Source organism: Sebastes umbrosus, chromosome 19 (genome assembly GCF_015220745.1).
Source record: "Sebastes umbrosus isolate fSebUmb1 chromosome 19, fSebUmb1.pri, whole genome shotgun sequence".
NCBI lineage: Eukaryota > Metazoa > Chordata > Actinopteri > Perciformes > Sebastidae > Sebastes > Sebastes umbrosus.
In genome coordinates, this window is record NC_051287.1 from 19,021,542 (window position 1) to 19,035,219 (window position 13,678).

Genomic DNA, 13,678 nt, shown 5'->3' on the forward strand with positions numbered 1-13,678 from the left:
AACTGACCAGTTTCGACTTTCTACAAATGGCCTTTTTATTCTTTGTGTGCAGTTTGAAGGAGTTCTATTAGGATTTGGACAGTTGTACTGCAAAAATATCAATCTGACAAGTAATTTAGGCTGATATTGGGTGCTTCCCATCCTGTCTTTGTAATGTGACAAGGAAATTACACTTTTTCACAAAAGTTGTCAAACTAATCTATTTCAATTGGAAACAAGGAGAGTTGTTTTATCACACTCACTTTTCAAGTGCTGCTGGAGTTTCATTCAAAGGGTCTGTTCCCTGCTCATTTTTGTACTTTTGTTGCAAACCAAGAAAACATTTTTAAAATCAAAACGGTATGGGAAACTGTTTTTACCCTCAAATTTCTTATGAAATGTAATTCAATACGGCATTTTGGAATCAGCCTTTATCTGACAACACTGTAGCCTTTAAAGATCTGGAACTTGTTAAGTATTGTGTTACAGGTACATTGTTTTTACTTCCCGTACAGGAAAGTCTTATTTTTTCCTACTTGGCAGCATGATCTTTATGTACGTACTGACATGAAGCTTTGAGACATTTTTATCTGATGTCACGGCAACAATCTGTATCCATTTATCACTGCCAAAGTTGTGCTTGTCTCCCTGAGTATGAACATGTGATTTATTTATGTAAGGAACCCAAATCATTTCAGTGAAACAAATCTACTGAAGCCGAACTGATTTTGAACAACATATACGTCTCTGGATGGGAACGGCAAGTTTATGGGCACAAAAGGAAAGCGTTGGGTATGAGAGTCACCAGGGCTCTACGTCACCATCAACATCATAAAAGTTTGAATTGTTAGAAACTGGCCTTGGGGCCTGACTAGGAGGTATGGCACAAAGGAGGCGGAGAAGGGCTAGGGAGGTGAATAGTTCAGCTCCAAAATCAACAAATCTGTTTAGAAAATGAAATTATACAGATTATCCAAAAAAAAAACACATGATTATAAAACCCAAAAGTCCTAAGACTTTGCCTCAAGTTTCTTATTTCTCTTTCCAAATATTCAGAAGTTTGAAATTCTGGGTAAAGAAGGCTTCAGATGCTCTTTACAATTTGATTAAATAATTCGGTCACTTCTGTTACAGCCCGGCTAAAAGCAAATGAGAAAGCTGAGGCAAATTGGGCAGTTTTAGTCCAGCTGTGATGGCTTGCCACAAGGTTACCTCAGTAGAGATCGGTGATGAAATCAATCAAGAAATACAGTGGTTTAAGAGGTCTTAGGAGTTTTTTACAGGGGACTTGAGGCTGATGTGAGGCGTATGACTAGGGCAGCTTTTTTCCGAAGAAGTAGGCAACGAATGGGCTGACTCACTCCAGTCTAATAGTGCAAATGAGAGGCCCAAATTAAAAAAAAAAAAAGCTGGAGGCCTTGTAGATTGGTTTGTTGCTGGGGGTTTGGAAGGAAGCGAAGGGCGGGTGCAAGAGGAAGACTGTGGGGAAGAAGACAGAGCCGAAGACAGAGATGTCCGGTTGCTAAGTAAAGAAGTGAATTACTACTGGGGATTATCTGTGTGTGGGTTTGTGTGAGTGTGTATAAGCATTAGTGTTGTAGCGTGAGCATGTGTGTTACGGATGGGTGTCTGATAGTGATGTGGGACTGATAAAGTAGCATCTGTCTGGGGGCTCTAAGTGACATTGAAGGAGAGTGCTTCCATGAGGGAGAAATCAGGTCACTGAACACTGCAGCGGCACTTTAACCCAGTTTCATGAGTCGACTCCCTATTCTCTTCCTTTATATTTCTGCTGAACCTCCCGTATATAAGCAATGACACTTCCTCTCCCATATAAGTTAGCTTGGGGGATTGTGTGTACTTTGTGTATGGTTTACATGTGCATTGCAGCGCAGCCTGCAGTGCATGACATAATCCCTTGTGGACCACTGACGAAGCTCCCTCACTGTTGCTGAACCCTGGGGAACCGGCCACAGGAAGATCAAGACTTTAAGACAAGGTCAAACAGAATACTGCTTTACAATATGAGTGTCTATGTACACATGTATATGTACGTGAGTGGAAGAGACAGAAAAAGTGTGGAGAAAAAAAGGGAGAACAGAGTGTCATGTGAAATGCAGGGTAGAGCATTTATAAGCAGAGCTTTTGCTCCCCCTTTGGTTCGCTATCTGAATAGCAGTAACATTGCTTGTTACTGTTTTTTTCTTTTGGCATGCGTGAGTTTGTGTTAAAGGATAGCTTCACAATTATTCAAGTCTGACTTAAAACAATAGCCAGGTGCCCATATGAACATTGATACAGGTTTTGCTTGCTGTAATCATTCCTCCTGTTCACACTGGCTACTACTAATGCGCCTCCAATGATAGACAAAATCCATAGTCCTCGTTTTGTGCATTAAAATGCATTTCAAAGTTTATCTGAAGCTGAAGCTTCCATTGAAAACACAGTGAGGTCTCTCAATGACTATTGTTTTAAGACTTCAAAATTTTGAACCTATCCATTAAATGTGTCTTCAGCAAACATAGACCCCTTTCACATCTGCCATTAAAATGTGTCTCGTATCCAGATAGGATATGATTTTTAACCTGATTACATTTACACCTGGTATTAATATGTATCTCCAGTGTCCACATTGAGATCTGATCGCTCTGTCTGAAAGGGAGGAAGGCTGCATGGGCTTGCAGCGGAGCACTGTCGGAGAGGCGGTGGGTAAAGGACAGACACATCTGCCTCAAAACGTCGCTGTTCAGGGGAGAGGGTCCGCAAACCTGACTTTGAGATACGTATACACTCGCACACACAGAGGGATGAGGAGAGACAGAGTGCAGACAGAGTGGTGGCGGCCGCGGTGATCTTTCTGCATGGAGCATTACTTATTTCTGCCTGCGTAGTTGTTGTGGACTGAAAACGCATTCACACTTCTGTTCAATGTGGTCACAATGCGTCCCTGACCACCTATGGAGGTGGTTTTGTCGATCGGATCACAATCCGTCCTCATTGCGTTTTGGGTGCATTTACACCTGTACTTTCATGTGGTCAAGCACTATCCAATTGCAATTCAATCACCCAAACGTATTTTAACGCCAGATGTAAAGGGGGTCAAAGTTACACATAAATTAAACAACAATCAATCGATTCCTCACCGCTTCTTGGATTTGGCAGCGGAACACATGGATCCTGAAGATCTCGGCGTTGTAGTGGCTCTCAGTGAAGGCAAAGCAGTCGCTCTCTGGTGTGCCATCATGGCCTCGCACACAGAACAGAATCTTGTAGATTGGGTAGTTGGCGATCTCTGTGCTGGCGTTGGGGTCCAGCAACCTGTTAAATATCAATAAAAAATGGTGCCGTTTGGTATCGTTGCTGAAAACGGGACGTAATTGTTTTTCTACAGTACCGCAGGTACCATCAGACTCAAGACTAATGGTGTCCTGTAGTCCTGGGAACGATAGCGAATGTCTTTTGGGTGCAGTAAACTCACTATCGATGCGTCCAGGGACCGCACCCCTTTCTCCCTGATAATGCTAAACTATGAACATCAAATCCATGTTGAAGTCAGCAGGACAAAAGCTAGTTAACGTTAGCTGTTAGCTCCGTGCAGGACTGTGGTGCTTACTGGCTGCTAACAGCTAACGTTAACTATCTCTCCTCCTGCCGATTTCAACATGGAGGAGCCGTTGATTTACATTATGATGCGGTGAATTATAACGTTATCATAATGTGTTCAAATGTAATCTTGTAAAATGTAGTTTTTGGTGAGAAACTTGAATAAATAGTTGTTTGAAGTAGATGTTTTCACAGCAATATAAAATAGATAATAGAGAGAGAATTATGAACCGTTTAACTTCATAACAAAAAAAACAGTATGCAAACGGTAACAAAGGAGTTTGTGTTGAAGTACATGGGATTTATTGTTTTACTTTTATTTTTTACCAAGGTATCAAATTGGTATCGAGAATCGTGGAATTTCCCTGGTATTGGTATGGACTACTACATTTCTGGTATTGTGACTTTCCTAACTGTATGTAAATATATGTATGATACAGTACACTCTAGAACTGGAACCAATAATCCATATGTTTCTCCTACCTGACAGTGCCTTCGGACACGCCTGGCACAGACAGTGTGACATCCAGGGGGAGTTGGCATTGCCCTCTGAGGATACTCATCATACGGAGGGCCTCCACCTCACTGCGGGGGGCGTTGACCGAGGCACACCCCAGATATGTCAGCTGGCTGAACACAACGCTGTCCTCGTCTGGGATGGGACTGCAGGGACTGCCCTCTGATGATGATTCGTCTGCTGCAATGGAGCAACGGATTGGGAGAGAGGTGGAAATAAGAGTAGAAGAGTGGAAAGGCAAAAGATTTGATTATTCTAAAACACCTATCATGATTTTATGGTTGTACATCAACATTATTGTCCTCATTTGAGATAAGCTGACTTGCCTTCTGCAAAGTAGAAATAAGGTGAAGTAGCCATGTAATAGTAGGATGGGAGATACGTGAGAAGATCAACAGTCGTATCATTCAGTGAAATTCATGCAACAAATGCATAGAGGAGAGGAAAATGGCAAAGGAGTCCTCTGATACAGATATAAAAAAAGAAGCAATGAGGGAAGTGGAAAGACCTTGAGTATACTCTATGGTTTTGAAAGCTGGGTGTTTCTGTGATATGACTCTGAATGGCTTAGAAACACTATATCTATAGCGCTGAAGATAAGAGCCATTGTGTGAGCTTCGACAGTCACAAGAAAAGAGGATAAGAAAAGTCCCATCGTGGCTCACCTCGATACGACCTCTCATTCAGCTCACTCTCCTGAGCCGTCTGAACGGGAAGCACCATCTCCAGCTTGGGTGGCGCAGCGCTCAGAGGGTCAGAGCCTGGCGGCACGGGTGACGCTGTGGTGGGAAGTGGGCCATGGTCGCCCCCGCCGAGGCTGTCCATTCCGGTTTCTGATCTGAGCCCAGTGTCGGCTACCGATGGGTCCATGAGGACATCCTCTAACTCCCTCTGGAGTTGCTGCTCACTTCCATTCCCCACAATCTGACACACACACAGACAGAGAGGAGTAGAGAAACACACACACAGACACAGAAACAGACATGAACCCAACCACACCAAGGAGCAGTAACAAAAGGAAGCATAAAAAGCAACACATTTAGTTTAAAAAACACAAATCAAAATCACTGTAGAAATCACCATAGCACATAATTTAGGATAATCTGTGTGGTTGCAGTGGGTGTGCCTTATAGTGATTTTGTAATTCATTTCAAGTGGTTGCAGTGTTTAAGGGGGAAAGATGCCTCGTTTCATGTTGGCGGTCAGAGATATATCTTCATTACATTTCATCCAATATTAGTGATTAGTAGGCATGTGAGTTTGAGTTGTGAAATACCTTTATCAACACATTAGAGGAGTCATGCTTATTCTACAGCTAACAAATAGCAATCAAAGATCAAGTTTAAGGCTGGACAAACCATGAGGTGCCACAAAAGGAGGTAAGGCCCCATTTTCCCTGCCTGCTATGGTTTAAGACTTAAGCTGCAGAGGGCACTGCTGTGCTGAGCAATACGGGATAGGAACAGACAATTTAGAATGGAGAATCTTATCTTTCAGCCTTTGTTATATATATGATTATTGCATGGTTGAATATTCTGTTGGACTCATGCAATTATCTATCTAGATCAGAATGGATACTACAGCTACAGTGTCTATGTCAATAGTCCTAGTGCCATATAGTGGAAAAAAAAGATTATCATTTGAAGACTGATAAAAGCAGCATCAAATGTAAGTCCACACATCTGACATAACTGCGTCACTATGCAACTGTGGTGGGCCTTCTGCTTTACAGGCAGTGGTAAAAGCCTGAGCAATTATAGTCCTATATGTTCACTACCATCATCCAAGTGTTAAATAGGCTGGCTAGGGCCATCACTCAACAGAGAGCACAAATAAATCACAGAAAGAATCACCACGGAATCACATCACAGAAAGAGGAGGATAATAGATAGATACAAGCAAGAAAGAGATACAGAGAGAGGAGAAAGCTAGCGAGAGAAGAGACTGACCTTAAAGCTGACCCCTTCCTCAGAAATCACCTGCATAACAAACAACAAGTTTAGACACACTGACTCCTCTCTGACCGGATGGGCTGACTGGGAGGGAAATGTGCACAAGAGTGTGTTGGCGGGAACCGATACATGATAATCTGGATGACCAAGTGTCAATGAATGGAGTGATTTCACCACTACATATTGAGAACGGTGGATGTGTGTAGGGAACTGCCTTTCAGCCACCGCTAGGCTGCACAAAAAATTATTGAAACCTCAACCCGGTTTCCATTAAAATAATTCTGATCCTTTAACAGACTTGTGTAATATGCACAATCCTATTCTCTCATCTCCAGGCACAGCAAATGCCTATCAGCTTATGCAACATCCACGCTCTGCTGGCGCCACCTTCTGGTATTTTTACAACATCAAGTCGACAATTCCTTTCACAGGAAATACAGGTACAGTACAGTAATGATATGAAGAAATGGACGCTGTATGAACATACAAGCCAGCTACTTAAGTAAATTCAATAAAAGGAAGTGTGATAACTAGTAAACGGAAATACTGTACATGAGGAGAGGAGAGGAGAGGAGAGGAGATTTGGGAAGAGGAGAGGAGATTTGGGAAGAGGAGAGGAGAGGAGAGGAGAGGAGAGGAGGAGAGGAGAGGAGTGGAGTAACCTGAACCCATTAGGGATACACACAGGATGGTGGCTGGCAGCTACATATCTTTCCTCAGAAAGTCTTCATTCTCTTTGTGGAGACACACCCTGGTCACAAAACACCATTACTTTCCCTGACAATGACTTCAAAGCACTCGCAGCTGCATCACCACACGGTTTGTAAACCAATATCTGCTGAGTGAGCACTAACTGAAGCACTGAACTGAACCGCAGAGGGCATACTGTATGTCAGACATACTGTGGTACGACAGCTCATGCTGTATACTGACAGAAGCAGCTCATTGACTGCGGGTGGGAGATGTTCTCAATTTCTGATGATGTGCAAGGACTTAAGGGCTTCCTTACTATAAGAAGCAAATGAAAACAGACAACCACATATAAAACACACAAATCTAAGACCAACTATGAGAAGAAGGTAGAGTGAGAATGTGGAAAAAGCAAAATCAAGAAATGGTTAGCCTTATGGTTAGAGTGTGAGACCGCATGTTTAAAAAAGATGGACGAGAGTTGTGATGAACACAACCTGTTAACAATGGAATATGTATGGACTGACACCCCCAACCTGCAATTCTAACAAGTTGATGACAAATAGGTAAAAAATTAAATGAAGTTTTCAAAAAATCATGCTGTGGGTCCTGAGATACACTCCTAAATCAGTTTTACATTTATTGGAAATTTTCTGGTACAGGATATTAATCCTCCACACCAGACTTTCCAACTACAACAAACAATACAACAAAATAATACCACAATATACTTGTTTAAAATAACAATAATTTCAAAAAAAAATATCACACAAGTTAGCGTTACTGTAATAAAAATCTCCTTTGTTGACCGGAATTGATCCAATCTATTTTTATTTATTTTTTTAAGTTACCTGAAGGAGCCTGCACTACATCCTGTCAAAGCTTGTTCCATGCTTTTACAGCACAAAGTGTGAAGTATTTTCTCTTTTCAGTGAAAAGACTGTTACAAAAAAAGAGTGTTGATATGACACCATTTCGCCCGCAGCACTCTCTGGCCTGTTATCCTCCTAGTACTTTGAAAATAACTATTGCTTTACACTAGCTGTCATTTTTCTTATGTAATCAGGACCAGATTGTGACTCAGTATTGAGCATACTCGTGATATTCACAGTAAGAAACAGCTTAGGAAAATATTTATGCCCTTGAGGTTGTTATCACAGTAAATGTCAACAGACTTTTATATCAACTCTCCCTTCTCTCCTTTGTACTTCGGTCCATACCTACACCCAACCATCCTTACCTTCAGTCCTGTCTTTTCGTCATCACTACCATTATTAGTGGAGGAGGGTGTCTCGTCCCCCAGCCGGGACACGAGGACAAAGTCCTCACTGTTGAGAGTGGACACTGAGTCCGAAGACACGCTAATCTTCCCCACCGAGCCCTTGTCATCCATGGCTGCCGCTGTTTAACTCAGCCACGCTGCTCATGAATGGAAGACGGGAGGAGAAAGTGGTGGGAGATGATGAGCAAAATCACCTAGGAAAAAAAAGAAAAAAATATATATAAAGAAAAGAAGCAGAAAACAGTCATGATGTGATGAAATCCATGAAAGGCATCTTTTACGGTAACTGGAAACTTGGCTACTTAGAAACTAACCCTCTCATAAAATGGTGAAATCATTTTTAATTCATTTTCACAGGTCTTTAAAACACCTTTAGGAAACTTTGAGGAAGCTTTAGAAAACCCAGAGAGAGGGAGTGTTAAGAGGAATTAGAGGCTGCATAAGAAAAGTAAGCAAAAAAGCTTGGTTCAAGTAGGGCTGCACAATTAATCGGATATTGATCGCGATCACAATTTTAACTTCCCACAATTAAATGAACATGCTTGTTCTAAAAAGCGTGCTCTGCTCATAGAATAATCTGCTGCATATGAAATAGAGCGCTTCCTAAACGAACAGCCAGCCACCAGGGGCGACCGAGATGATTTGGCTTCATTTTTGGGGAGTTGTCATGTCGCTGGGCTCGCATCCTGCAGCAGCAGCCTGTGAAAAAACTTTCCTGAATGTTGCGGCTGTAGTCCAGAGTAAAAAAGTAATATACTGTAGAGCAGACGGGCAAAATGAAAATGCACTGAATTTAGGTGAAGAAGAACCTTATTTTAAGTCTTATTTTGATGCAACGATTTGTTAATTAGTGTGTAGGGAATGTAGCACAACATGGAGGGGAAAGCAATCCTGTTTATTTATAGGAGAACTATTTTCGTCCCTAAAAATCAAGGAATAATTGTGATAAATAATTATGATCTCAATTTTTATCAAAATAATCGCGATTATCATTTTGGCCATAATCATGCAGCCCTAAGTTCAAGTGAACATGAAGAAGTAAGGACACGGGACAGATCAGAGGAAAAGAGGATCTGTGGGTCATCTGACGCAAATGTGTCTATGTCAGCAGAATAAAGAAGAGGTATTTGCAAAGTAGCTTGATGCAATGCAAAGTCATGGTGATGCAAGTGTCATTTTGAAAAAGAAACATGCATATGAAAGTGAGGAATAGGGAACAAGCAAGCTTACCACAAGCATCCATCTATTCCATGTCAGTATTACCCCTTATAAAGATTTGTGGTCCCCCACCAACACGTTAGACACCAGAAATATATTATGTAAACAAAGAATGATGCACTGAATGTGCTAATTGCGTTGCGTGCACTCCTCGCTGCATGGTTCTCCCGGCCTGCCGCCGTAACCACAAATAACCTAGATCCCGTGGGAAAAACGGCACATCATCTCGCTCTGCCTTTCACTCCAGCTCCCTCCATCAATCCATCAATGACATTTTAACATAGCGTCATATTTTGGCACAAGATAAACACATACAGTGAGCCATCAAATATGACATTGTGTAGCTAATCAAGAAAAGCTTGCAAAACTGACCTAAGCATAACAATTATATCTTTATTTGTGAGGACAGCTGATGACAGGAGAAAAGACTCGGAAAGAGGAAGTAAGGTGTGGAACAGGTATAGCAAAGCAAGCATTTTTAGTCTCTATTTGTGAGCTTAGGTAAAACAATAGGAGGTCAAATTAAGGTAAGAATTATTTTTCTAAGAAAAATAAGGTAAAGCTCTATCGTTAGGGCATGAGGTAACTCATGAAAAAAAGGGAGGCGCCATTGTTTGTAACACAGGAAGAAAGGCGCAACAGAAGGTTCTGGCAGAGATTCAACAAGAGACCATAACAAGCTATTTCTGGCCATTCTCCCCCCCGCCCTTTCATTCTCTCCCATCTCTCTCCCTTTCTCTCTTTTCTTCTTCATGCCCTCCTAATCTATTCCCCTACAATCTTCTATTTTCTCAGCCCTTATTGCTCTCAAACAAGGGCTGCCCTTGCATTCCTAAATTTTTTTTTTAAGGTTTTGCTTGCCGTTTCTTCCACTTTACTCTCCCGTCAAACCCCCACCCTTCCTATTCAAAGCAGGTCCAACAAGGAAAAAGTAATAGGAAATAAGGTCTACAGCGGAAAGGTCATAGCAGTTAATAAATGTGCATTACTTATGATAACATTGTTATACTGACCGGGAATATACCTCAATATAAGTAGCTGTCTCTGCGTGACTAGAAGGTTTTACAACATCTTGTGCTGATGTGAATGTTATTATGAGGCTACCAAACACAAACTGAGTAACGTAAACTGACAGCTTAGGCTTGTTCTCTTTATCCGTTCAAAGAAAACTGAGGAAATGAGAGACTGGTATTCATCCAAAAGTCCTGGGTGTTGTTTTTCACTTGTGTTGCAAAAGTGAAGTTGAGAGGCAGGGTCACAGCGTACGATGATTCGTCATGACCACTTATACTGTCACCCTTTGACCTCTGAAAGTTCCCTCAACAAAAAGCCAATGGGATTTTTCCATTGGGTTTTGGATTATTGCAGAAAATAAGCTCTGTGGCAAACACACATACTGTATATGATACTTAACATTTTGTTCAGCAAGATAATCTTCACAAAGGAACACCACTTTTGTGATTTTGAAGGTGTGAATGCAATCGCCACAAGTAAAAAGCCAATGTTAGGCTATAAACAAACTACACCACGGTCGCAAGAATGTGAGTATACACAACGAGGCTGTAAAGGTGGACGAGTCGGCGTGATGACGTGTAGCAGTCTCATTTAGCCACTTGTTTGCAACCGCCTTTTTTAAGACACGTAAAGGCTTCACAATTCTAGAGTGGGGTATTTATTGATGTATTTTATGTCTTAGAACAAAACATTAAAATCTCTTAAGCTTGTGTTAACCACTGACCTTATTTCAGGCCTCAAACTAAATACCCATTCAAAAAACCCATTGACTTCGAGACAAGGGAATCGGAATTGCTAAAATGCTTAGGAGCTGTAGTACTCTATTGCATGCTAAATGCCTTGCACATTGTCATTCATACGCTTTTTTGTGCGAACGGGCTGAAAAAAAAGATATGTTGTTGCCTTTCAGTTAAGAGGAGTAACAAAGAAGTCATATGGACTGACACAGGTAATTGTCATCCTGCATCATTGGCTCTACATAGACCCATGGGGGGAAATCAAAGACCAGTAAGTGACAGCACCTTATGTGTTAACTTCTCTAGTATCACAAGGAGCCCATATAGAAATAACTAATAATGAGCTTCCTGTCAACAGTTAACAGAAGCTTCACTGCTACAATATACAGAGCACACACAAGCCCAACACACCTCTGTTTTATCTCCTCTTCAATTCCTAACATCATCGGAAAATCCCAGCACTCAAGTGCAATGCATATGTGTTATCATGGTTACCAAATAATCCTGCATAGATATATACGTCTCACACAGAGCAAGTGATCGCTCTGTTAATTATAACAACTTTCAGCATGGTCTTTAATTCTGCAGAACAGAACACTTCAATATATTACTTCAATAACATGGTTAGGCTTATAATATAGGCCTAGCTCTGCAGTGATTCAACATCTACCTTCTAGGACTACGTTGGTGTGTACAGAATGTGATTGATTGACAGCACCTGAGTTCCATCCTGGGCCCACCCTATCACATGCTTGGATGTTTAGTCTATAGCTACCGTCACAAATTGCGTCACACATACAAAATACAAATTGCAGGGCAGAGCTGAGCTGAGAATCGTAAACCTAGCATCTGACTCAATCCAAGAGGGAAATTTACATCACTCCTCATCCTCCTGATCTTCTCCGGCTTTTAATCTTGAAGAGACAGTGCAGATGTTTACTCTACTTCTGGCTCAAAGGCAGCTGCTTTCCATTTTTAGCACACTTGTCCTCTGAGTGATTAGTCTAGTTCTTCTTCCTCAGATTATGTGTTGATGAACGTTACATTTCTACATGTTTGGCACTTCCTTTAAGCATCTTTTCTCCATGCTTAGATAGTCCTCATACCTCAAAGAGGGCCTATATATAGTTATATAGTTGTTGGTGCATGTAAAAGGTCTGCAAAGTTACAAAGCCTAAAGTCCCCGGCCCGCTAGGGCTGAATGATTTTGAAAAAATACCAAATTGGAATTACTTTGACTGATATTGCAATTGCAATATGATTTGCGATATTAGGGGGAATGATCATTTTTACATAATTATTCTAATTTTCATTGAAAAACATTAAAATGATTATGGTGTGATTTTTGCAGGGAACTGTACCAAACAAAGAAGTCTGTAGAATATGATGTGTCGGCAAGGACATCTCTGCAGCATGACAATGTTTAATTTAAAATGGTATTTTGACAAATATTGCAACTCCTGTGATTTGAAAATTGCAGTAGGCCGTATTGCAATTTCAATAAAATTTCAATTAATTGTGCAGCCCTAGTCTACGCAAAAGGGAGTTACTCTCCCTCACGAAACACTGCTCCCGAACTGCCTGAAACGCTTTGCTTGAAGTCCTGCCTTTTCTTCCGTGACGTGGTGATGTCACCAAGTACCACATTTGCATAATACCTGCCAGCGGCTAGTTTGGCACACTCTCAAACAAAGCTAGTTAGAGAGGAGCTGGAGCGGAGTCCAAAGAGTTTGGTTCGGTTGACCAATCACAACGGTGGGACAGCTGACCAAACAGAGCAGACTGGGCTTTTTTTGGGGGGGGTTGCTAAACAGGGCATTTCAGACAAGGGGTGAAAAGAGGTGCTACTGTACAGCCGGTGTGAGAAAAATAGAGCGTTGTTTGAACATTAAAGAATGTAAACATGTTCTAGTAGAAACTCATGACCTTGTAAATCTACGAAATAAAAATACTCTGTTTGGTTAGAAAAGAAATGAGACAGTAGCCACTAGCCAATCCCTTTTTTTATGCCCAGAGTCAATCCTTTCACTGGAGAGCAATGTAGATCCTGAGACTTCACAACTTGTGAAAGATGGCAATTAGCTTCATTAATTCATTCATGTTTCAAGCAAAAAACACTGAAATCTCTATCAACCTATGCAATCGAGTCTAGACACACACATGCATACATAAACAGAAAAGAAAGTACTGTTTCATGCTGGCTCGCACACACGCACAAGCAGCTGTATGATGAACACAAATAAGCACTCACCCGAAGGCGCACATGTGCATGCACACACAAACCTCATACTCTATGTCTCTATGACTAGCTGGCGGCTCCGACAGGCTTATAATGGTTGCCTTGTCGCCCTGCTTTCCTCCCGAGCCTCAGCAACAGCCCTCTGCCTGCTCCTGCCAAACTACACTGTTCCTTATCAATGTTTTCAGTGTCTTGGTACATTTCCAGCAAGACACACAATCCATTGCCTATCATGCCAGAGATTGTTACAAAATTAGCAACAGCGTTTCCTATCTAAATGCCTAAAAGGTTCCTAAATGTCTTAAATTGGAGGACATTTCTAGGCCTGTGGGGCAATTTTCTTGAACAAAGTCACACTTTTAAATTGATTTTATGCACATCATATTCGCTGCAGTATTCCTCCAGCCACACCCTTCCTCTTCCTCCTCTTGTGTATGTCCCATTCTT

At 41.4% G+C, this 13,678-nt stretch overlaps 1 protein-coding gene across 3 annotated transcripts in view; it reads right to left on the minus strand.

Annotated features, from left to right (window-relative positions):
• The window catches only part of LOC119478103 (rab GTPase-activating protein 1), an 83,100-nt gene that overhangs the window by 61,950 nt on the left and 7,472 nt on the right, over window positions 1-13,678 (minus strand). For 2 of the 3 annotated variants that reach the window (XM_037752535.1, XM_037752534.1), the window contains exons 2-6: window positions 7,982-8,217; window positions 6,049-6,078; window positions 4,765-5,023; window positions 4,066-4,279; window positions 3,123-3,297 (exon numbers count right to left, since the gene is read on the minus strand). In XM_037752535.1, the coding sequence (XP_037608463.1) occupies window positions 3,123-3,297; window positions 4,066-4,279; window positions 4,765-5,023; window positions 6,049-6,078; window positions 7,982-8,134 (831 nt within the window). In that variant the 5' untranslated portion in view covers window positions 8,135-8,217. The remainder of the gene's footprint in view (window positions 1-3,122; window positions 3,298-4,065; window positions 4,280-4,764; window positions 5,024-6,048; window positions 6,079-7,981; window positions 8,218-13,678) is intronic. The other variant, XM_037752536.1, reaches the window with a different exon arrangement.